Raw genomic sequence first — 26,259 nt, 5'->3', positions numbered from 1 at the left:
CATGCCCTGTATATTACCTTGTGTAATACATGTCCTGTGTAATACCTTGTGTAATACATGTCCTGTGTAATACCTTGTGTAATACATATTTTGTGTATTACCTTGTGTAATACATGTCCTGTGTATTTCCTTGTGTAATACATATTTTGTGTATTACCTTGCATAATACATGCCCTGTGTATTACCTTGTGTAATATATATACATGTCCTGTGTAATACATGTCCCTTGTATTACATTGTGTTCTACATATTTTGTGTATTACCTTGTGTAATACATATTTTGTGTATTACCTTGCATAATACATGCCCTGTGTATTACCTTGTGTAATACATATTTTGTGTATTACCTTGTGTATTAAATGCCGTGTATTACCTTGCGTAATACATGTCCCTTGTTTTACCTTATGTAATATATATACACACTCTGTGTATTACCTTGTGTAATACATGCCCTGTATATTACCTTGTGTAATATATATACACACTCTGTGTATTACCTTGTGTAATAAATGCCCTGTGTATTACCTTGTGTAATATATATACATACTCTGTGTATTACCTTGTGTAATACATGCCCTGTATATTACCTTGTGTAATACATGCCCTGTGTATTACCTTGTGTAATATATATACATACTCTTTGTATTACCTTGTGTAATACATGTCCCTTGTTTTACCTTGTGTAATATATATACATGTCCTGTGTAATACATGCCCTGTGTATTACCTGTGTAATACATGCCCTGTGTATTACTTGTGTAATACATGTGCTGTGTAATACTTTTGTAATATATGTCCTGTGTATTATATTAGATATTGCCACATTTGGTAGAGTAGGTTCAAGGTTAAACTTTGCTAATTAATAACAAAACACTTTTTGACAAATTCATATTTTTTTTCTTTAATAATAGTATTTCATTTTGCATTCATGCGTCAGTTTCATTTCAATATAAGTAACACTTATACAACAGTAAGTAATGATAATACACAGTGATACAAAACAATTGTTCCTTATGAATTACATAACATTTGTTTAACATCAAATAGTAACAATTGTTTCCATCTACAAATTTCTGTAAGTAGTTTTCCTATTGTTGTGTGAATATTAAATCATACATTTTCCTCACTCAACTTCCTTACTTCTCACCGTAATACCATGAACCATCCACTAATCAATTTGTCTTTAATTAATAACATATTGAAATATGCAAGAATTTTTTGACAGCAACTACAAACTGTTGCGTTACATCACTTCTGATACATATTTGTTTCTATGTATGATGGTCTTAAGTTCCTGTTTGAATTCTAGATAAAACCAAGTACAACGTATGCATCGAGTTGAGCATCACCTGACATTGATCCATACAAGGTCAGGTGAGGTACCATCTGACATTGATCCATACAAGGTCAGGTGAGGTACCACCTGACAGTGATCCATACAAGGTCAGGTGAGGTACCACCTGACATTGATCCATACAAAGTCAGGTGAGGTACCATCTGACATTGATCCATACAAGGTCAGGTGAGGCACCATCTGACATTGATCCATACAAGGTCAGGTGAGGCACCATCTGACAGTGATCCATACAAGGTCAGGTGAGGTACCATCTGACATTGATCCATACAAGGTCAGGTGAGGTACCATCTGACAGTGATCCATACAAGGTCAGGTGAGGTACCATCCGACAGTGATCCATACAAGGTCAGGTGAGGTACCATCCGACATTGATCCATACAAGGTCAGGTGAGGTACCATCCGACATTGATCCATACAAGGTCAGGTGAGGTACCATCCGACACTGATCCATACAAGGTCTGGTGAGGTACCATCTGACACTGATCCATACAAGGTCAGGTGAAGTACCATCTGACATTGATCCATACAAGGTCAGGTGAGGCACCATCTGACATTGATCCATACAAGGTCAGGTGAGGTACCATCTGACAGTGATCCATACAAGGTCAGGTGAGGTACCATCTGACATTGATCCATACAAGGTCAGGTGAGGTACCATCTGACAGTGATCCATACAAGGTCAGGTGAGGTACCATCCGACAGTGATCCATACAAGGTCAGGTGAGGTACCATCCGACATTGATCCATACAAGGTCAGGTGAGGTACTATCTGACATTGATCCATACAAGGTCAGGTGAGGTACCATCTGACATTGATCCATACAAGGTCAGGTGAGGTACCATCTGACATTGATCCATACAAAGTCAGGTGAGGCACCATCTGACATTGATCCATACAAGGTCAGGTGAGGTACCATCTGACAGTGATCCATACAAGGTCAGGTGAGGTACCATATGACATTGATCCATACAAGGTCAGGTGAGGTACCATCTGACAGTGATCCATACAAGGTCAGGTGAGGTACCATCCGACAGTGATCCATACAAGGTCAGGTGAGGTATCATCTGACAGTGATCCATACAAGGTCAGGTGAGGTACCATCTGACAGTGATCCATACAAGGTCAGGTGAGGTACCATATGACATTGATCCATACAAGGTCAGGTGAGGTACCATCTGACAGTGATCCATACAAGGTCAGGTGAGGTACCATCCGACAGTGATCCATACAAGGTCAGGTGAGGTATCATCTGACAGTGATCCATACAAGGTCAGGTGAGGTACCATCCGACAGTGATCCATACAAGGTCAGGTGAGGTATCATCTGACAGTGATCCATACAAGGTCAGGTGAGGTACCATCTGACATTGATCCATACAAGGTCAGGTGAGGTACCACAAGGTCAGATTAGAAAATTAAGAACTTAATCTACAACAAATCTTTTATGGATAAATGTATTTTTTTTACATATTATCAGTGATAGCAAACTAAAGTTCCTCCCCACACACAACCCTGTTGCTGTGGCAACATAAAAAGCAATCTCAATAGAATGTGCCTTGTGTTCATAGGAAAGGCTTTGCCTGTCTCTATTATAAAAAAACACAGATATTGCTTGTAGTAAAAATATAAATAGACACTTATAGCTTTGTCATTTACTAAGGCTATAAAAACAATGGTTTCAATGTAACAAACAAAGTAGTTACCCATGTAGAAGTTTTCTAGATAACAAAACATTACATCTATCAGCCTGCAAACATCAACTCGGTGAAACAGCAAATAAATATAACAATGCCAAAACATAGCTGTTACATGCATTTCTACGGACAACACAAGCAATGAAAGACTTAACAAGCAACTGTCATGTGGCAAGCATACCGGACAAAAGCACAGAGGAAACATACACAATGATACTGTGATAGGAAGGATTAAAATGAAAATTGTCTGACCCCACTCACACTCAAGTTCTTTTGAGCTGAAAGCAAGCACCCTTCTGCTCGACTTAATGGATGTTTCCAGATGTTGAGACAAGGTGACCTGTACTCTATATGTTTGCATGCTCCATCAACAAGATGTGTTTATGAAACATTATGCCCCTGGTTGCAATAAAATTCTGAAGTGGTACATTAAAACTGTATTGTGTAAGGCATGTGCTAATAGCATGCACACTTTGTGAAACACTTATGTCTTCATTGTGCAATAGTTAAGGCCAATGTTTAACTTTTTCCAAATGTAAGTCAAAGGTCACAGTCAGGGTCATATAGTCAAACATTCTGGAACCACCAGAAAGGTCTAGTCATAAGAAACATGCATGCCAAATATTGAAATCCTACCTCTTATGATGTCAAAGTTATTGGTAAGGTTAAAGTTGACAACAGACAAACAGACAGCACAAGATAATATGCCCTTGATCTTTCTATCCTTGGGCATAAAAAGTCATCGCCCCAATAGACAACCACAAACCCGGCTCCATAATTCCATGGAAACCTCAAACCACTCCAACTTCTATCTGAAATTGTCAATGGCACCACATCTGAGTAATGTCCAAACCCTGCCTACAGTCTAAAGGGAAATTTCTATCTAGATCAGTAACACAGCCTGTTCATCTAAGTGCAGAGTACAGAGAAAACATCTGTCAACATTCGGTATCCCAATCTCTTCAATCTCCAATCACTTCACAAGTGTATAGACTAGAGTACAATAGAAACTTACCAATCCTTAACTTGACATGTGTTACAAATAATAAACTGTTTATTGTGTTATTTTTAATTTGACAGCATTTTATACAAATGTGCATATAATACTGAATTCCTTAACCATGGTTAATTATGTACAACATTAGCCTTAAGGCTCATGTCACATCAAATTATTTGACAAATTAGATAATTCTATATGACTTGGACCAGAATGTAAGATTCTATTTCTCATGTCACTCATTTTTGTTAAAAAAAAAAGAAGGAAAATTTATTTTCCTATCAGACAGGCAATATTGATGAAGATATAACATATTGACAAGACAATCATGACGTCATGATGGAGTTGTCACATGAATGTCATTCAGGATGTAAGACATGCCTAATTGTGTAAATGTTATTTTTGCGGACGTTCTCCTTTCTGCTATGTTCTAGGAGGAAATATATGAAAAATATTTATCTGAAATTGAGTCAATTTCATGATTTTTGTTAAAAAATTTTTTTTACATAAAACTTTTGGTAAATTACAAAAATTAAAACCATCAAATGGAATCCATCTTTACAGCTAACGTCTTTTGACGTGATACAATTCTATATGAAAAAATAGCTGACAGAATGGTAAATAAAGTGTAACACATTGAAAAGATATTTTTATACCACAACCAATTAGCAAGTTAAGATATAAGAACGTCTTTTCAATATACATTATCAAGATGAGGAGAAAGAGGACCCATGTCACTGGTAACCTTATCCTTCTGAATCCTGGCATCATCTGTACATCTGGCAACTGATTCCTATCATCAGGTCAAACAATTCAAACATTTTGAAAATATCTAAGATTGCTTTTGTTAAAACATTAAACAATCATACATTGCATTTCCATATCAAAACATTAGCTTCTCTCAAACATAGCAGCACCTTTGTGTACTCTGTGATCAAAGTTATGTTTAGGGGCGATGGGTTGACAAGTCAACTTCTAAATATTTAAATACATACTTAATACCTTGTCTATTTCTTGCAGATAAAACTACAATCAGAGGGCGATCTTAACTAAAGTATTAGAAATATTAAGTCACCTAAAAAATTTCTCTGAACTCACAAAGCCAGGGTGATAAGTTTTATAAAACAAGGGTTGCTGTTCGTAGAACAATTATTATATAAAATAGCTGATACCCACAATAATCACTGTGTTAGTATAGAGATGTTTTATCTCCTTTGCGGAGGAACTTTGGTGGTTTACCATGGTAAAGGCGTATACCCCGAGACAGATTACAAAAAATGAGCATTCTACATATGATAAAGCTGATGAGAATACCAGACCAGCCAACCAAGCTATTAATTTTGCAAACCGGGATTTAATTTCTTTAATTTCATTTTTATTCATACTGTAGTATGTATTTACAATATGAAAAACATTCAACAAGACTTACTTACAGCCTCATTTACACCTCAGGGTGATATACTGGTACATGTAGTAAGTAAGAGGCCCAGTTTACCTGGACCAGTGGGAGATATACTGCTACATGTAGTAGGTAAGAGGCCCCACTTTACCTGGACCAGTGGGAGAAATACTGCTACATGTAGTAAGTAAGAGGCCCACTTTACCTGGACCAGTGGGAGATATACTGCTACATGTAGTAAGTAAGAAGCCCCAGTTTACTCTGACCAGTGGGAGATATACTGCTACATGTAGTAAGTAAGAGGCCCCACTTTACCTGGACCAGTGGGAGATATACTGCTACATGTAGTAAAATAGAGGCCCCACTTTACCTGGACCAGTGGGAGATATACTGCTACATGTAGTAAGTAAGAGGCCCCAGTTTACTCTGACCAGTGGGAGATATACTGCTACATGTAGTAAGTAAGAGGCCCCACTTTACCTGGACCAGTGGGAGATATACTGCTACATGTAGTAAGTAAGAGGCCCCACTTTACCTGGACCAGTGGGAGATATACTGCTACATGTAGTAAGTAAGAGGCCCCAGTTTATTCTGACCAGTGGGAGATATACTGCTACATGTAGTAAGTAAGAGGCCCCACTTTACCTGGACCAGTGGGAGATATACTGCTACATGTAGTAAGTAAGAGGCCCCAGTTTACTCTGACCAGTGGGAGATATACTGCTATATGTATCAAGTTAGATTAGTGGACTATGATCAGGGAATGACATACAGTTGGTTAATGTTTGGTCAACAGTCTTAACTTGGACCAGTGAGTGATATACTGCTAGTAAGATTGGTGAACAGACGTAATGATACACATCTAGTAGGATTTAACAGACTTAACATAGAGCGATATACTGCTAGTTAGAGTGGAGGTGGGGGAGGGGGGCAGATTTAATTAGGACCAAAGGGGTGAGATATTGCAAGTCAGATTGAACAAACTTAACAAGGACCAGAGGGTGGCACACTCGTAGTACGAATAGTGGGCTAATGTAACGGAGACCAAAGAGTCTATTTCAAAATGGTGGACAGACTTTACATGAATCAGGACCTGACAATTAATTAAAGGAGAATACTTCACTATGACCAAGGGCTCTAAATCTATTTAACAATTTATGATAAAATTTACACAACATATTATCTACATATCACTGTTCTTTATTCAAATGTTTCCCATCTATTCATTTGGGGTGCTGGGGAAGCCACGTTAGTTGGAGGCGGTTGACTGGTCGGCCCTAACTGGATGCCTACCAAATCACTAAAGGGATCAGTCCCTTTGGACTTTGAGGTTTCGGGCTTGAGAATGTTAGGTGATGATGTAACAGGCCTGTAGCTAGGGCGGGTAGGATTGTACGAATTAGGGGTAGAGTATGGACTAGAGGATGATGGGATGTGGTCTGGTAGGACTGAGGTTGGGCGTGGAACAACTGCAGGGGAGGGGCGCTTCCCATAGGATACACTTATGTTATTCTGACCACCTGAACTTAAAGCAAACTCTGCAGCTGTCCTTTGTACAAAGCCAGGCTTTGGCATTGGACCAAGGTCATGTGTTTTAGTCTTTAAGTGGTCTATGTTCCAATTCTGTAGCAGTTCTGGAGATGTTGGGTTACCCTGTGTCCCAGTTTTCTGGGGGACAGAGCTCTGAACTTTGCTAGAACTAGCCAAGGGGTCAAAATCCAACAGGTTTTGACCAGTATTATTGTCTTTTTCCGGGGACAAAGACTTATCTCTTTTCATACTTTGTCTTTTAGGAATTCCTGTGGCAGGCATCCTGAAGGCTGGAGTCCTGTTCACACTAGTGCTGAGATCCTCTGTAGGCGAAGTCAGGTCTTTTAACTTGTCTATCTGAGATACTGTCTGTGATGTTGGTGATTTAAATGGATCAAAACTATCCTCCAATTCTAAATTCTGAAACTGCATCAGTGAGTCTGTTGCCAGCTGTTTCTGTTGTCCTTCATTTTTACGCTTTAGACTTTGTCGAGGTACAGGTTTCGGGGCCAAGTGAGGAGCTGGAGGTGGTGGACTACCAGCCTTTGATCTGTCACTTATCAATCTGTCTGCTAGAGCTGTGGAAATAGGACTCCTGGAACTTCTGGGTGGAGGAACGGGATGATCATCCTGACCCAACTTTGAAGTGGAAACATTCCCAGATGATGATGCCAGTTTCACATATTGATCATTTGGATTTGATAATCCGACATATTCATCTTCTGAGCTTATATCAATAAATGGTACACTTCCAAAAGTGTCTCTGTTACCCTGATGATGATATCCAGTATTCTCGGACTCCTGGTACTCAAACGCTGAGGAGCTACTGACAGTAGATGGGGAGTTTCTACCACTGGATGGGCCTGATGATGTTCCGTCCAGGTTCTCAACCTACAACACATTTATCATAAATTTCATTTTGAAATAAAATTTCACAAACAGTTGAATTAGGCCACCTTTTCTGCAGACTTTATTTTTGTAATGTCCATGTTTATCCTATAGTGATGTCCTTTTCTTTCTTGTTTTTTACTAGTCTTAAATATCACAACCTCGGTCTGTCATTTATTTCAAGACCTTTAAAGATCACAACACAACTGACTCCTTTGACCTTTAAGGTAGGTCGATGTTATTCAATGATACAAACCTGAGAGTCAACTGCAATCATCATAATTTAATAATGCCAAATCTTGTGACCTTAACCTCTTGGGTTTTTCAGAAGAAATTGTTTTAAGATAAATACATTTTAACCAATTACCTTAAAAGTGGATAAAAATCTAATCAGTTGAGAGTACTTGACATTACTTCACAGTAATAAAATAGCAACACTGGGTATTTTGGATATTCAGGGAAAGTTGAAATTTTCACTCAGTTGAACCTGTAACTTGTGACATGTGTTAACTGAAGGTGATATCTTGCCTGACATGTGTTAACTGAAGGTGATATTTTGCCTGACATGTGATACCTAAATGTAATATCTCGACATTATGCCACTGTATAACATGAAGGTGACAGTTTGCCTCTGTATTACATGGATGTGAGATTTTGCCACTGTATTACATGGAGGTGACACTTTGCCACTGTATTACATGGAGGTGACATTTTGCCTCTGTATTACATGAAGGTGACATTTTGCCACTGTATTACATGAAGGCGACATTTTGCCAGTGTATTACATGAAGGCGACATTTTGCCACTGTATTACATGAAGGCGACATTTTGCCTCTGTATTACATGGAGGTGACACTTTGCCACTGTATTACATGGAGGTGACACTTTGCAACTGTATTACATGAAGGTGACATTTTGCCACTGTATTACATGAAGGTGACATTTTGCCACTGTATTACATGAAGGCGACATTTTGCCAGTGTATTACATGAAGGCGACATTTTGCCACTGTATTACATGAAGGCGACATTTTGCCTCTGTATTACATGAAGGTGACATTTTGTATTTATGTGATAATTTACCTTTGTATAACAGACCTGTACACATTTGCTGTCCCATAAAACAACAAGAAAATACCAACATGGTAACATAATAAACTCAAACTCAATAAAACTAGGGCAATATATGAACAAAACAAAGATTTACATGGAGACTCAATAAAAAGTATAATAGGTATTTTGGAAGAGTAAGTGTCTTCTGCTTCATCAACCCACCATATAAACCTTGGTCAATCAAATCTTAGACAGAAATGCTATTTAAGTGTTATGGAAATGCTTAAGTATCACTGAAGAAGTACCACAGAAATGTTATGATAGAACGTTGCAGAATGTATGGTAGTGTGATTGAAATGTTAGGAGTGATATAATTAAGCTGTTTATGGATAAATAATACGGTTTTTTAAAAAAAAGCAACATAACTTTTTAATTTGTCAGAAACAAAAATACTCATGCTATGACCCACTGTAACAGCTTTATGTTATGAATTAACCAGAACAGCTTCTCATACATAATACAAAGTATATACTGTATATATAGAGGAATTTGAGTAATTTTTATAAATCTCAAAATTTTTCATTTATTACAAATACCGGTATATAAGGTGCCAGGGATCACCGGCGATGTTACACCAGAAACAAATGTTGACAGATGTGACATACAGCTGACAGGGAGATATTACTGAGTTGATGTCATCATGAATTTTACATACACAAGCAAACTCTGTTGAAACCATTTACTTTAAATACGTGGCACTTTTTATAGATCAGATACATTAATGATTTATTTATTCCATGACATCTTTGACCAGATGTTTTACAAATGGTTTTTGAGCGAGAATCGGTGGATGGAAATGTTGTATGGTGGGAATGCTGGAAATTATATAGAAATGCTGCCATTAAATTAGAACAGAAAAGGTGCACTGGTCTGTAGGTAAGATTGACGTTTGGTTAATGTATTATGTGATAACATAAAGGTGACTTTGGCGGTGGGACTGGGGACCTCAACCCTCAACAGAAGGTTCTCACACTGACAAATAATCAGAAAGCCTTGAGAAGCTGTCTCCACAGGTTGAGATCCCTCTATCATTATGCCAGTGGAAGATAATGTTAATCTTGTACACATATTTGGTGCTATTAATTGTAAGGAAGTGACTATTATCATCAACACACTAGTCTGTTGTTGTACGACTAAACATTACCAATATACATGTACATGCCTTTATCAAAACATTCTACACTATCACACAGGCTCTAAAAAGCAGGAAAAGAACACCACAGCAGCCACCTAGCAACCACTAAAGGTTAAAAGTCATGCAACGGGGTTCTCAGGTAAGCATGCACAGCAAACCATACAAAAAAAAAAGTGAGAAATCTGTGATTGAGCTGAAGCATATAACACAGCTGAAAAGTGTTCTTCAGTGTTTGATTAAATGAAAAGACACAAGACAGTCAAAGAATGTGTGTGCAGATGGAGGGCTAGTTAGGAATGTAAGATGAACACAGGACAGATAAAGGCTGTAAACTGAGGACAGCTTATCAGGAAGGAAAGACAAAAGGCCCAAGCAGCCTGTATTGTTCATATAGCTAATTCATCTATTTAGTCATTTGACTAATTTCAAATATGACAAATAATTTCCATATTGGATCCCAGCCTTGTTCTCAAATAGGAGTCAGATTCATCATTCATTAAAAACTGCTTCGAACCAGCCTTGGACAATATTCTTGTAGTAAGTTGTACTAGAAGGTGTTATTTTCAACTAAGTATGCTTAATATGGAAGTGGAACAGAATAAAGCTATTCCTACAAAACAAAGCTTGTAGAGATTTCCTCTACTTCCACTATTCAGCCCTGCCCCAAAGCTTTGAGATGCACCAAAATTGATTTTTCTTCATCCAAGAATACTTCAGACCAAATTTCATTTCTTAAGAAGACAAAGAAATCTTATTTTTCTCACCCGAAGGATGCTTCTGTTCAGTTGTTCATGTCTGATAATGAGAGTGATTGTATGGGATGATAGACAGACATTGGAAAGGTAGATAGGTGGGGCTTGTTTGGAAGTAAGACAGGCACAGGACAGACAAAGGATGTGGACAGAAAGGCTTCTCAGGAAGGTAGGTTGGACAAAGAATCTGGAAGGATAACAGACAAAAGACAGATATGTGATGTAGACTAAGTAGGGCATGTCAGGATGGTAAGATAGACATAAGACAGACGAGGGATGTATACTGAGGAGGACATGACAGAAGGTAAGATCGGCACAGGACAGGCAAAGATAGTAGATGGTGTAGGGCTTGTCAGAAAGGAAGACTACATACAGAACAGACATGAGGCAGACAGAGAACGGCTTCTCAGGAAAGTAAAAAAGACATGGAACACACAAGAGATGTAGGCAGAAGAGGTGAGATAGCTATAGGACACACAGGATATAGACAGAAGGCTGGTCAGAAAAATAAGACAGACACAGGACAGACAAGGGACGTATACAGAGGAGGACTTGACAGGAATGAAGACACAAGACAGACAAGGCATGTAGACAGAAGGGGATTTGTCCGAAATATTAAAAAGAGAAAGGCATTGTAGACAGAAATCTTGTCTGAATAATCCTGGAAAGAGAGAAGAAATAGAGACAAACAACATAACTAGGACAGGGAATCAAAAGACAAGAGATAGGAAAAGGAGGTTTGGTATGATAGATTTACAGGAAAAGGAGGTTTGGTATGATAATTTTACAGGAAAAGGACGTTTGGTATGATAGATTTACAGGAAAAGGAGGTTTGGTATGATATAGGTTTACAGGAAAAGGAGGTTTGGTATGATATAGATTTACAGGAAAAGGAGGTTTGGTATGATAGATTTACAGGAAAAGGAGGTTTGGTATGAGATCCTGAAGTGTGACAGTTGGTATGACAGGTTTTCTGTTTTACTCTAGTTCCTGAAGTGGGTGTGTTGTAACAGAGGATGGGAGGTTTTCTGTTTTACTCTAGATCCTGAAGTGTGATGGTTGGTATGACAGGTTTTCTGTTTTAAGATCCTGAAGTGTGATGGTTTGGTATGACAGGTTTTCTGTTTTACTCTAGATCCTGAAGTGTGATATGACAGGTTTTCTGTTTTACTCTAGATCCTGAAGTGTGATGGTTGGTATGATGATAGGTTTTCTGTTTTAAGATCCTGAAGTGTGATGGTTGGTATGACAGGTTTTCTGTTTTACTCTAGATCCTGAAGTGTGATGGAGTTTTGTATGACAGGTTTTCTGTTTTACTCTAGATCCTGAAGTGTGATTTGGTATGACAGGTTTTCTGTTTTACTCTAGATCCTGAAGTGTGATGGTTGGTATGACAGGTTTTCTGTTTTACTCTAGATCCTGAAGTGTGATGGTTGGTATGACAGGTTTTCTGTTTTACTCTAGATCCTGAAGTGTGATGGTTGGTACACTGTATGACAGGTTTTCTGTTTTACTCTAGATCCTGAAGTGTGATGGTTGGTATGACAGGTTTTCTGTTTTACTCTAGATCCTGAAGTGTGATGGTTGGTATGACAGGTTTTCTGTTTTACTCTAGATCCTGAAGTGTGATGGTTGGTAGATTTTCTGTTTTACTGAAAGTGTGATGGTTGGTATGACAGGTTTTACTGTTTTACTCTAGATCCTGAAGTGTGATGGTTTGTATGACAGGTTTTCTGTTTTACTCTAGATCCTGAAGTGTGACGAGTGGTATGACAGGTTTTCTGTTTTACTCTAGATCCTGAAGTGTGATGGTTGGTATGACAGGTTTTCTGTTTTACTCTAGATCCTGAAGTGGAGGTTTTCTGTATGATGACAGGTTTTCTGTTTTACTCTAGATCCTGAAGTGTGATGGTTGGTATGACAGGTTTTCTGTTTTACTCTAGATCCTGAAGTGTGATGGTTGGTATGACAGGTTTTCTGTTTTACTCTAGATCCTGAAGTGTGATGGTTGGTATGACAGGTTTTCTGTTTTACTCTAGATCCAGAAGTGTGATGGTTGGTATGACAGGTTTTCTGTTTTACTCTAGATCCTGAAGTGTGATGGGTGGTATGACAGGTTTTCTGTTTTACTCTAGATCCTGAAGTGTGACGAGTGGTATGACAGGTTTTCTGTTTTACTCTAGATCCTGAAGTGTGATGGTTGGTATGACAGGTTTTCTGTTTTACTCTAGATCCAGAAGTGTGATGGGTGGTATGACAGGTTTTCTGTTTTACTCTAGATCCTGAAGTGTGATGGTTGGTACACTGTATGGCAGGTTTTCTGTTTTACTCTAGATCCTGAAGTGTGATGGTTGGTATGACAGGTTTTCTGTTTTACTCTAGATCCTGAAGTGTGACGAATTTTTTCTGTTTTACTCCTAGTGTGATCCTGAAGTTTTCTGTTTTACTCTAGATCCTGAAGTGTGTCGAGTGGTATGACAGGTTTTCTGTTTTACTCTAGATCCTGAAGTGTGATGGTTGGTATGACAGGTTTTCTGTTTTACTCTAGATCCTGAAGTGTGACGAATGGTATGACAGGTTTTCTGTTTTACTCTAGATCCTGAAGTGTGATGGTTGGTATGACAGATTTTCTGTTTTACTCTAGATCCTGAAGTGTGATGGTTGGTATGACAGGTTTTCTGTTTTACTCTAGATCCTGAAGTGTGACGAATGGTATGACAGGTTTTCTGTTTTACTCTAGATCCTGAAGTGTGATGGTTGGTATGACAGGTTTTCTGTTTTACTCTAGATCCTGAAGTGTGATGGTTGGTATGACAGGTTTTCTGTTTTACTCTAGATCCTGAAGTGTGATGGTTGGTATGACAGGTTTTCTGTTTTACTCTAGATCCTGAAGTGTGATGATGACAGGTTTTCTGTTTTACTCTAGATCCTGAAGTGTGACGAATGGTATGACAGGTTTTCTGTTTTACTCTAGATCCTGAAGTCTGATGGTTGGTATGACAGGTTTTCTGTTTTACTCTAGATCCTGAAGTGTGACGAGTGGTATGACAGGTTTTCTGTTTTACTCTAGATCCTGAAGTGTGATGGTTGGTATGACAGGTTTTCTGTTTTACTCTAGATCCTGAAGTGTGATGGTATGGGTTTTTATGACTGTTTTACTCTAGATCCTGAAGTGTGATGTTTGGTATGACAGGTTTTCTGTTTTACTCTAGATCCTGAAGTGTGATGGTTGGTATGACAGGTTTTCTGTATGTGACAGGTTTTCTGTTTTACTCTAGATCCTGAAGTGTGAAGGTAGGTTTTCTGTTTTACAGATCCTGAAGTGTGATGGTTGGTATGACAGGTTTTCTGTTTTACTCTAGATCCTGAAGTGTGATGGTTGGTATGACAGGTTTTCTGTTTTACTCTAGATCCTGAAGTGTGATGGTTGGTATGACAGGTTTTCTGTTTTACTCTAGATCCTGAAGTGTGATGGTTGGTATGACAGGTTTTCTGTTTTACTCTAGATCCTGAAGTGTGATGGTTGGTATGACAGATTTTCTGTTTTACTCTAGATCCTGAAGTGTGATGGTTGGTATGACAGGTTTTCTGTTTTACTCTAGATCCTGAAGTGTGATGGTTGGTACACTGTATGGCAGGTTTTCTGTTTTACTCTAGATCCTGAAGTGTGATGGGTGGTATGACAGGTTTTCTGTTTTACTCTAGATCCTGAAGTGTGACGGTTGGTCCTGAAGGACGGTTGGTATGACAGGTTTTCTGTTTGTGACTTGGTACACGGTACACTGTATGACAGGTTTTCTGTTTTACTCTAGATCCTGAAGTGTGATGGTTGGTATGACAGGTTTTCTGTTTTACTCTAGATCCTGAAGTGTGATGGTTGGTACACTGTATGGCAGGTTTTCTGTTTTACTCTAGATCCTGAAGTGTGATGGTTGGTATGACAGGTTTTCTGTTTTACTCTAGATCCTGAAGTGTGATGGTTGGTATGTATGGCAGGTTTTCTGTTTTACTCTAGATCCTGAAGTGTGATGGTTGGTATGACAGGTTTTCTGTTTTACTCTAGATCCTGAAGTGTGATGGTTGGTATGACAGGTTTTCTGTTTTACTCTATAAACAGAAGACTGATGGTTGTTACAGTGTATGACAGGTTTTCTGTTTTACTCTAGATCCTGAAGTGTGATGGTTGGTATGACAGGTTTTCTGTTTTACAGATCCTGAAGTGTGAGGTTTGGTATGAGGTTTTCTGTTTTACTTAGATCCTGAAGTGTGAAAAGGACAGGTTTTCTGTTTTACTCTAGATATTTACAGGAAAAGGAGGTTTGGTATGATAGATTTACAGGAAAAGGAGGTTTTGTATGTCAGATTTACAGGAAAAGGAGGTTTGGTATGATAGATTTACAGGAAAAGGAGGTTTGGTATGATAGATTTACAGGAAAAGGAGGTTTGGTATGATAGATTTACAGGAAAAGGAGGTTTGGTATGTCAGATTTACAGGAAAAGGAGGTTTGGTATGATAAAGTAATGAAAGATCCAGATAGGAACACAAGGCGAATGATGAACGGAGGCAAAGGTTGGATACAGGTTTGACAATAGATACTTCTATGATTCAGGTCCACTTGGGATTAAAATGTACAAATGGTTTAGGTTCATCTGGCGATTTTGTCAAGCTTAGGATCAGGTCGTGTGTACTAATGTTTTGGGTTCACCTGGGGATCTTTTCAAGTTTGGGACTGAGCTGAGAGTACAAATTGATTCCCTAATTCTGTGGATTTTGTAAGGTCTGGTTAAGAGGCTAAATGGCTTGGGGATTTCTGGGAATCAGGTCAAATGCACAACTGAGAAAAGTTGTGAAGGCTGGTCAAGATATTAGTTATCAATGAGAAAAGTTGTGAAGGTTGGTCGAGCTATTAGTTATCAATGAGAAAAGTGTGAAGGTTGGTCGAGCTATTAGTTATCAATGAGAAAAGTGTGAAGGTTGGTCGAGCTATTAGTTATCAATGAGAAAAGTTGTGCAGGTTGGTCGAGATATTAGTTATCAATGAGAAAAGTTGTGAAGGTTGGTCAAGATATTAGTTATCAATTAGAAAAGTTGTGAAAATAAGTGGTGATACTGCTTATTAGAGTAAAGTTGGTGTCTGTGTTGGTGGAGGTATTAGTTATCAAAACAAAAAGTTGGTTTCAGGGTTGGTAGAGATATTGGTTATCAATGAGAAAAGTTGTGATAATTGGTGGGGACATTTGTAAGCAAAGCTACTTTCATTGTTGTTTGGTGGGGATATTGCCCATCACCGAAATGCAATGGCTGGTGAAGATATTGGTTATCGCAGCAAAAATGGTTAGCAGTTACGTGCAGGAGGGACAATTTTTGCCAGACCAGAGGCATTGCTGTAGATTTATGTAGATGGTGTGGAGGGAGTTGAAGCAGGCATGGCAGGCTTATCCAGTACTGCCTCACACAAAGTCATGCATGACCACACCGGGTAAGGAAAACTCTCCTTACCAGTTGATGGGTTTTGCCTGACATACGGACGATGTTTTCTGCACTGGCAGCTCGGTTCAGTGCCTGTTGAATATCTGGGTCACTCAAAAGATTCACACTAACCCTGTTGTATGCTAACTCTACATCAGAGTCATCATGAAACTTTTCTTCCACCGTTATCATCTTGTATCTTGAAATCCTGCAAAAATTTTAAAATACAAATTCAAGACCAAAATTTTTTATCAGAAACAATGTAATTTGATTATAACCCTGAAAATGGACAACGATTCCTGAAAGGTCACTACTTCTACATTGCGCATGTAGACCTACAAATCATTTATCTATCATTCCTATCTATCTATCCTAACAGTACACAACACACTGTATTAATATACAAACTACCGCTTTAGTTCATAACATACTGCCTTGTACACACCACATTGACTTATTACACAACACACTCAGTATACATCACACTGTCTTGGTACACAATACACAGCCTTAGTAAACAACACAAAGACAAAGTACACAACACATAGCCTTAGAAACAACACACAGTCACAGTACACAGCACACTGTTTTAGTACAATACACACTGCCCCAGTACAAAACCTTTATGTTGATGCACAACATACTGTCTTAACACACAACATACTGTCCTGGTACAGCCAAAGTACACAACCCATTCTGGTTGTACACAATTCACAGCTTCAGTACACAACACACAGCCTAAGTACATAACACACAGAGTACACAACACACAGCCTCAGTACATAACACACAACCTCAGTACACAACACACAGCCTCAGTATATAACACACAGCCTTAGTACATAACACACAGCCTCAGTCCACAATCCACAGTCTCAGTTCATAACACACAGCCTCAGTACACAACACACAGCCTCAGTACATAACATAACACACAGCCTCAGTACACAACACACAGCCTAAGTATATAACACACAGCCACAGTACATAACACACAGCCTCCGTACACAACACACAGCCTCAGTACATAACACACAGCCTTAGTACATAACACACAGCCTCAGTACACAATCCACAGTTTTAGTACACAACACACAGACTCAGTACACAACACACAGTCTCAGTATATAACACACAGCCTCAGTACACAACACACAGCCTCAGTACATAACACACAGCCTCAGTACACAACACACAGCCTCAGTATATAACACACAGCCTAAGTATATAACACACAGCCACAGTACATAACACGCAGCCTCAGTACACAACACACAGCCTTAGTACATAACACACAGCCTCAGTACATAACACACAGCCTCAGTACACAATCCACAGTTTTAGTACACAACACACAGCCTCAGTACACAACACACAGCCTCAGTACATAACACACAGCCTCAGTACATAACACACAGCCTCAGTACACAACACACAGCCTCAGTATATAACACACAGCCTAAGTATATAACACACAGCCTCAGTACACAACACACAGCCTTAGTACATAACACACAGCTTCAGTACATAACACACAGCCACAGTACATAACACGCAGCCTCAGTACACAACACACAGCCTTAGTACATAACACAGTCTCAGTACATAACACACAGCCTCAGTACACAACACACAGCCTCAGTACATAACACACAGCCTCAGTACACAACACACAGCCTCAGTATATAACACACAGCCGAAGTATATAACACACAGCCACAGTACATAACACGCAGCCTCAGTACACAACACACAGCCTCAGTACATAACACACAGTCTCAGTACATAACACATAGCCTCAGTACACAACACACAGTCTCAGTACATAACACACAGCCTCAGTACATAACACACAGCCTCAGTACACAATCCACAGTTTTAGTACACAACACACAGACTCCGTACACAACACACAGCCTCAGTACATAACACACAGCCTCAGTACACAACACACATCCTCAGTACATAACACACAGCCTCAGTACATAACACACAGCCTCAGTACACAACACACAGCATCAGTACACAACACACAGCCTAAGTACATAACATAACACACAGCCTCAGTACACAACACACAGCCTAAGTACATAACACACAGCCTCAGTACATAACATACAGCCTCAGTACACAACACACATCCTCAGTACATAACACACAGCCTCAGTACATAACACACAGCCTCAGTACACAACACACAGCATCAGTACACAACACAAAGCCTAAGTACATAACATAACACACAGCCTCAGTACACAACACACAGTCTCAGTACATAACACACAGCCTCAGTACACAACACACAGCCTCAGTACATAACATAACACACAGCATCAGTACATAACACACAGCCTCAGTACACAACACACAGCCTCAGTATATAACACACAGCCTAAGTATATAACACACAGCCACAGTACATAACATGCAGCCTCAGTACACAACACACAGCCTTAGTACATTACACACAGCCTCAGTACACAATCCACAGTTTTAGTACACAACACACAGACTCAGTACACAACACACAGCCTCAGTACATAACACACAGTCTCAGTACATAACACACAGCCTCAGTACACAACACACAGCCTCAGTACATTACACACAGCCTCAGTACACAATCCACAGTTTAAGTACACAACACACAGACTCAGTACACAACACACAGCCTCAGCACATATCACACAGCCTCAGTACACAACACAGTATCAGTACATAACACACAGCCTCAGTACATAACACACATCCTCAGTACACAACACACAGCCTCAGTACATAACACACAGACTCAGTACACAACACACAGCCTCAGTACATAACACACAGCCTCAGTACACAACACACAGCATCAGTACACAACACACAGCCTAAGTACATAACATAACACACAGCCTCAGTACACAACACATAGCCTAAGTACATAACACACAGCCTCAGTACATAACACACAGCCTCAGTACACAACACACATCCTCAGTACATAACACACAGCCTCAGTACATAACACACAGCCTCAGTACACAACACACAGCATCAGTACACAACACACAGCCTAAGTACATAACATAACACACAGCCTCAGTACACAACACACAGCCTAAGTACATAACACACAGCCTCAGTACACAACACACAGCCTCAGTACACAACACACAGCCTCAGTACATAACACACAGCCTCAGTACATAACACACAGCCTCAGTACACAACACACAGCCTCAGTACACAACACACAGCCTCAGTCTCAGTACACAACACACAGTCTCAGTACATAACACACAGCCTCAGTACACAACACACAGCCTCAGTACATAACATAACACACAGCATCAGTACATAACACACAGCCTCAGTACACAACACACAGCCTCAGTATATAACACACAGCCTAAGTATATAACACACAGCCACAGTACATTACACACAGCCTCAGTACATTACACACAGCCTCAGTACACAATCCACAGTTTTAGTACACAACACACAGACTCAGTACACAACACACAGCCTCAGCACATATCACACAGCCTCAGTACACAACACAGTATCAGTACATAACACACAGCCTCAGTACATAACACACAGCCTCAGTACACAACACACAGCCTCAGTACATAACACACAGACTCAGTACACAACACATAGCCTCAGTACACAACACACAGCCTCAGTACACAACACACAGCCTCAGTACACAACACACAGTAACAACACACAGCCTCAGTACACAACACATAGCCTCAGTACACAAAACACAGCCTCAGTACACAACACACAGCCTCAGTACAAAACACACGGCCTCAGTACACAATACACAGCCTAAGTACACAACACACAGCCTCAGTACATAACACACAGCCTCAGTACATAACACACAGCCTCAGTACATAACACACAGCCTCAGTACACAACACACAGCCTCAGTATATAACACACAGCCTCAGTACACAACACACAGTACACAACACACAGCCTCAGTACATAACTCACAGCCTCAGTACACAACACATTTTTGCCATACAGTACCGAATTCAGTATCAATCACAACACTTCATGCACCTACATATTCACAAAAGTGCAGTGAGTCTGAAGTTATTTCCCAAACATTTGCCCTTCATGTGACAAGATCTGAAGGAGTAACAGGAAAATCATGGATTTACTTATGTTTCATTGACCCAGTGACCTTCCCTAGATAGGTAGTTATAGCATAACATGTGACCTTGACCTTGGATGCATGAGCACAATCCAACATCTAACCTTCAGTAAATTTTCCTTGATCTATTTGCAGTAAGAATTAACAGCAATGACATTTAATTAATGAACAAAGAATAGACATGTTCCTGAACATCAAAATTTTTCATGGGAGCTAAAACCTGAATATATCTTCTATCTGGAGAAGTACATATCTATAGGACATTTAATTCTGACTTAGGTTCAAATTACCTGTCCTGTGATGATGATGACACAATAAGTTTGTCTCCTGTTGGTGAAGACAGCACTGGAGGTCGAGGAGGCTAAAAAATAAATGTTTGTTCTTTTTCAAGAAGAAATATTGAACACATATATAGGTAGTCTCAGGTAACTAACAAGTCCCTTATATAGACAGTCCCAGATAACTAACAGGTCACTGATATAGACAGTCCCAGATAACTAACAGGTCACTGATATAGACAGTCCCAGATAACTAACAGGTCACTGATATAGACAGTCCCAGATAACTAACAGGTCACTGATATAGACAGTCCCAGATAATTAACAGGTCACTGATATAGACAGTCCCAGATAACTAACAGGTCCCTGATATAGACAGTCCCAGATAACTAACAGGTCCCTGATATTGACAGACTCAGATAACTACAGGGTCTTTGATATAGACAGTCCCAGATAACTAACAGGTCACTGATATAGACAGTCCCAGATAACTAACAGGTCCCTGATATAGACAGTCTCAGATAATTAACAGGTCACTGATACAGACAATCCGTGATAACTTCAGGGTCTTTGATATAGGCAGTCTTAAATATTAACAGTACATAGTTACAAAATAATGGAATTTCCTCGAAAAAAAAACAAACATACATAATATTTTCTTAGTGCTATGGTCTAGGCAATATATTAGTGATAAATACTGAAATGATTACTTCTTTGAACAATGGATTTGGCATATCTGTTACATAATTATGACAAAAATGATGAATTAAACTAGACAACAATATAGACAGCATAATTTATAATAGGTTATACATTGTATGTGGGATACATAACATGCAACCAGTACATGCTCTCCATGCTTACAACAACAACCAAGCACTTTCTTAAAACCAAGCATTATAGTCACTTGACGGAATAATCTTTATTTAGATCAATTTGTTCAAAATGTCGAAAGATAATGATAAAAAAGCTATAGGAAGTGAGAGAAAAAAAATTATAAAAAATCTCCCAAAATCGCATATACTGCTGAGAAGAGATTAAAATCTTATAATACTTCTTAATAAATCAAGCACAAAGAATAGCAAAAATAGCTTGCATCATTACAAACAAACTGGTCATTTCCATGCCCATGACAGAATAAACACTGACGTGTGACCAGAAAATGGGTGGATGCATGGGGCAGTGATAAAGTACTTTCACTTTGCCATCTGGGGTTTGATGACCTAAATGACATGAAAAGGTACGGGGTCCCCTGCCCAACAACACGAGTTTCTTGTTTCCTCCCACAGTGTGCTTCCATCCGAGCAAGTGAGAGTGATTAATTTAAGAAGGAAAAACTCATTTCACAATTGTTAGGTAAGTAATACTTTAAAACCATAATTTTTCATGGGGTAAGAATTTTGTGGTTTTCTAAGAATATCTATTTTTATATGAGTACTTGATTTTGTAGTTAATTTTTACACATGAAATCCTTTATTAACCATTTATTATTTTGTGGACATATAAAATTTGCAGATTTTGAATACCCACCAAATAAATGAAAATAAAAAACAAAAAATCAATGCCTTTACAGTACAGTTTACTTCTTGAAATTTAAGAAAATGACAGCAAAGCTCTTGATCCAGAACTGAGTGACTATTCTATAGATATATACAGTCATTCTGTGAAATATGGTGTAGAACTGGACTCATAAACAGTCTTTACTATGTTTCTATGTCTTTAATGACCTTGACTTGTGACCTTGTAATGTAAAATAGACTTTGTCTGATAACCCTGTTAAGACAAACCTAGTCTGATAACCCTGTTGAGACACACCTGGTCTGATACCCCATGTTGAGGCAGATAAGGTTTGATACCCCGTGTTGAGGCAGGCAAGGTCTGATACCCCATATTGAGACAGACCTGGTCTGATACCCCCTGTTGAGGCAGACAAGGTCTGATACCCCATGCTGAGACAGACCTGGTCTTATACCCCTGTTGAGGCAGACAAGGTCTGATACCCCATGTTGAGACAGACCTGGTCTGATACCCCTGTTGAGGCAGACAAGGTCTGATACCCCATGCTGAGACAGACCTGGTCTGATACCCCTGTTGAGGCAGACAAGGTCTGATACCCTATATTGAGACAGACCTGGTCTGATACCCCCTGTTGAGGCAGACCAGGTCTGATACCCCATGTTGAGACAGACCTGGTCTGATACCCCCTGTTGAGGCAGACAAGGTCTGATACCCCATGTTGAGACAGACCTGGTCTGATACCCCCTGTTGAGACAGACCTGGTCTGATACCCCTGTTGAGGCAGACCAGGTCTGATACCCAATGTTGAGACAGACCTGGTCTGATACCCCCTGTTGAGGCAGACCTGGTCTGATACCCCCTATTGAGGCAGACCTGGTCTGATACCCCAAGTTGAAAGACATCTCATTTAAAATCCCTGCCGAGATAGGCAGGACCTTTCACAGCAGATGTTTGATGGATTTCCTGATTAAATGACTTCGTAACTTACACGTAGTGTTTTCAGTGGTTGCCCTATAACTGTAGAGGGGCGATCGCGGGAGGTCATTTTTGGGGTGGACGGATATTTCATGCTTTTAGTCTTCGTATTAGCAGGTTCATCCTCCTGGAACAAGCAAATTATGATGAAGCGTGCACATTTATTAAGGCTTGTGACTTGATGTGAACTTCCTGGTGTGTATTTACCAAACCTTTCGAGGAGATATCTGGCAGCAAACAGACTATTCCTGATGTTAGTATCACAGCATCATACAGATATACAACATCATAAAGAGGTGACAAGCTGTAAACCGTTCATGGTTTACTCATTACACCACCTCTTTCTCTATAGAAAGCAACATAAATTCCCTTTTTATAACAAAAGCTTAGATTTTAATTAAACAAAAGCCCAGTTAGCCGCCATCTCTCACCTGTATTAACTGTATATCAAATAGACATATCATATCATAGACATTCAAAGTGATAAATTTATTTCAACTAACTCATCTACAACTGAACGTAATTTTCTGTAAGGCTTTAATCAAAACTATTCTTACAACATTTTACATAAAATAGAAAAAAACTTTTACCACTTCTTTTCTGTCTTTTGGTTAATCACAAAAATGTTTAAAACAAATTTGACCTCTGTGATTTTAATTATAGATCAAGGTCATCTTGTTTCACAAACTTCACAGCACTTACTAACAGCAATCTTAATATGCCTCCTGTGATGTGCATTATAGTTGAAAAATTATTTCTTTTCACAATCTCCTTGTGGTCAATCAGATGAATTTGTTCAGGTTTTAACAAATTTGATCCCTGTGACATTGAATATGGGTCAAGGTCATTTCTTTTTGCAAACTTAAATGCTTCATTCACAGAAACTACTACTTTATCACATCTCATTTAATGGTTCATAATCAAATTTTTTTTTTCATGTAAAAAAATGTTGCTTGGAAAAACGACAGACATCACACCACTTGCCTTACAAGCAAATGAGCGAATGAGCAAAGAACAAAAGAGTTTTGCAAACAAAATGAAGAATGCAAGTCAATATTTCTGACGAACCAGTCCTTATACAGCTTAACAGGGTACATACTATCAATACAGCCTGGAGAAGCCCTAGTCTATCCTCATATCAGGTATAATCATGTTTTACACTACACTATACTTTGACCCTTGACATGGATACATTACCTAAGTTTTATAATCAATGCCAAGAAAATTATGCACTAAACAGATGAATAATGATAGATATATTCAAAATTTAAAAAACTTTACCTATTAAATTATTTGACCTTTGTAAAATTGTAGCATTGAAATTTCTGTATAAACCTCCACCTACCAGTAGTTAAGTATGGATTGATACTATTTAATGCAGAAATTAGTTTTTTTTTTGACAGGAAAACTTCATTTTAGATATTAAATCTATGACCTTCACCTTGAAGTAAGGACCTGGAAAATATTTACTAAGACACAATATTAGTGTGTGGGATTAAACTATCATATTATTTACTTTGCAGGATTTTGTGTTAGATATCAGTGTTGGTAAGTTCGCTATGTTTTAATATTTGCTTTTATTTAATATTAAGTATAACTGTTATGATGAGAGTAGCAAAGCAAGACCTTTTGATATATAAACATATATCATGTTGGTGAGTCTGGTCAAACATTATTACCCATCTCTAAATTGCAATCAACTTTTGGCTCTTAAGACATTAGACAGGCTTAATTGTATATAAAAAGTAGAGTTGTTAGCAAACCTGCTCTCAAAATTTCTGATATGACATTTGCAATAGCAGACAGATGTCATTTACAATGCAAAATTAAAGGCTGAAGATTTGTAAAATAAGTTGAAAAAGTTTTCTGATTGAGAATTCCCTCAAGTGGCACCGACTCCTTACTGCTCCACAGCCAACACTAAGGCAGTCAGATCAGTATCTTTTTCTGTTAAGCTAAGGGAGGGCTGGAGCTGACATGTGTAGAAAACCAGTCTTAACACATATCATAAAGGCAGTGAGAAAATGACTCACATCTTGTCACCATCTCTAATTATACAGCTGGGCGGACTAGCAACATAAATGTCGACATAAGTTTAATATATTGGTTCTTCACGTGTCAGCTCCAAATTGTCACCCAAAACCAAATGACCTGGGTAGGCTAGGATGATAACACTGTGGGTGTTTACTGGGGAACACAACATGTATAGCCAACAAACAGGCAAGGAAACCTTCTAGTGAACACAGACCTTCTACACTATAGCTACCATCTTACAAAATAGATCGGAAAATTTGAAATTCTAAATTCAATAATTACGAAACATGTATATGTAATTCAATTTTTTTTTTAAGAATTAGTTTTTAATAAACATGTGTAAGTATTTCACTAGAGTGTCATCCCAAAATTCCCACCATACAGAAACGACGACAAGTTAAATATTTGTTGATACACTTATTAAGAGGAATTATTAATTAATAGTAATCTCAACAGTCACCTCCTGCAACATCCTGTAGGGTGGTAACGGTTCCTGGACATCAAACATAAACATAACATGCTACAATAGTCTATATATGGAGATACATGGACCAAGTATAGCTCACCTGTTTATATACAGACATGTTTGTTATTAGATTTTCTTCGTTGATATTAATCTGAAAAGGTCTTACATCATTTTAAGCTACAGGCCCCAAAAACACAAAAGAATCTAAATTACATCATAGAACAACATGACAATCTGGGAAATTATTAGAGTCCCCCATCAACATATCACCTTACCAAGGTGAACCCATAGACCAGGTATGAAGTTCCAGTGACTCTTGTATAGGAGATAGAGCTTGGATGAAGTTTTCTTCAATGTAAGTGAAAGGTTCAAAATGAAGGGCAGAGTGACCTATTTTGATGCAAAAAGCACTACCACACTAGAGTGAACAAATACCTCAATATAAAGATCCAAAGGCAAGTAGAGTAAGACAAATTTTTCCTTTGATGTTGGTTAAAA

At 38.7% G+C, this 26,259-nt stretch overlaps 1 protein-coding gene across 5 annotated transcripts in view; it reads right to left on the bottom strand.

Annotated features, from left to right (window-relative positions):
* Positions 1-885: 885 nt before the first annotated feature.
* LOC132549731 (DENN domain-containing protein 1B-like) overlaps positions 886-26,259 on the bottom strand; it is a 48,293-nt gene continuing 22,919 nt past the window's right edge. For 4 of the 5 annotated variants that reach the window (XM_060213689.1, XM_060213704.1, XM_060213697.1 and 1 more), the window contains 4 exons: positions 23,275-23,388; positions 20,781-20,851; positions 16,365-16,542; positions 886-7,868 (listed from right to left, as the gene is read on the bottom strand). In XM_060213689.1, coding sequence (XP_060069672.1) covers positions 6,648-7,868; positions 16,365-16,542; positions 20,781-20,851; positions 23,275-23,388 — 1,584 coding nt within the window. In that variant the 3' untranslated portion in view covers positions 886-6,647. The remainder of the gene's footprint in view (positions 7,869-16,364; positions 16,543-20,780; positions 20,852-23,274; positions 23,389-26,259) is intronic. The other variant, XM_060213712.1, reaches the window with a different exon arrangement.

Source organism: Ylistrum balloti, unplaced genomic scaffold (assembly GCF_031769215.1).
Source record: "Ylistrum balloti isolate Yb309-2 unplaced genomic scaffold, AGI_CSIRO_Ybal_v1 Utg369622, whole genome shotgun sequence".
NCBI classification, from domain to species: Eukaryota; Metazoa; Mollusca; class Bivalvia; order Pectinida; family Pectinidae; genus Ylistrum; species Ylistrum balloti.
This window is presented reverse-complemented; position numbering and strand designations above follow the sequence as displayed.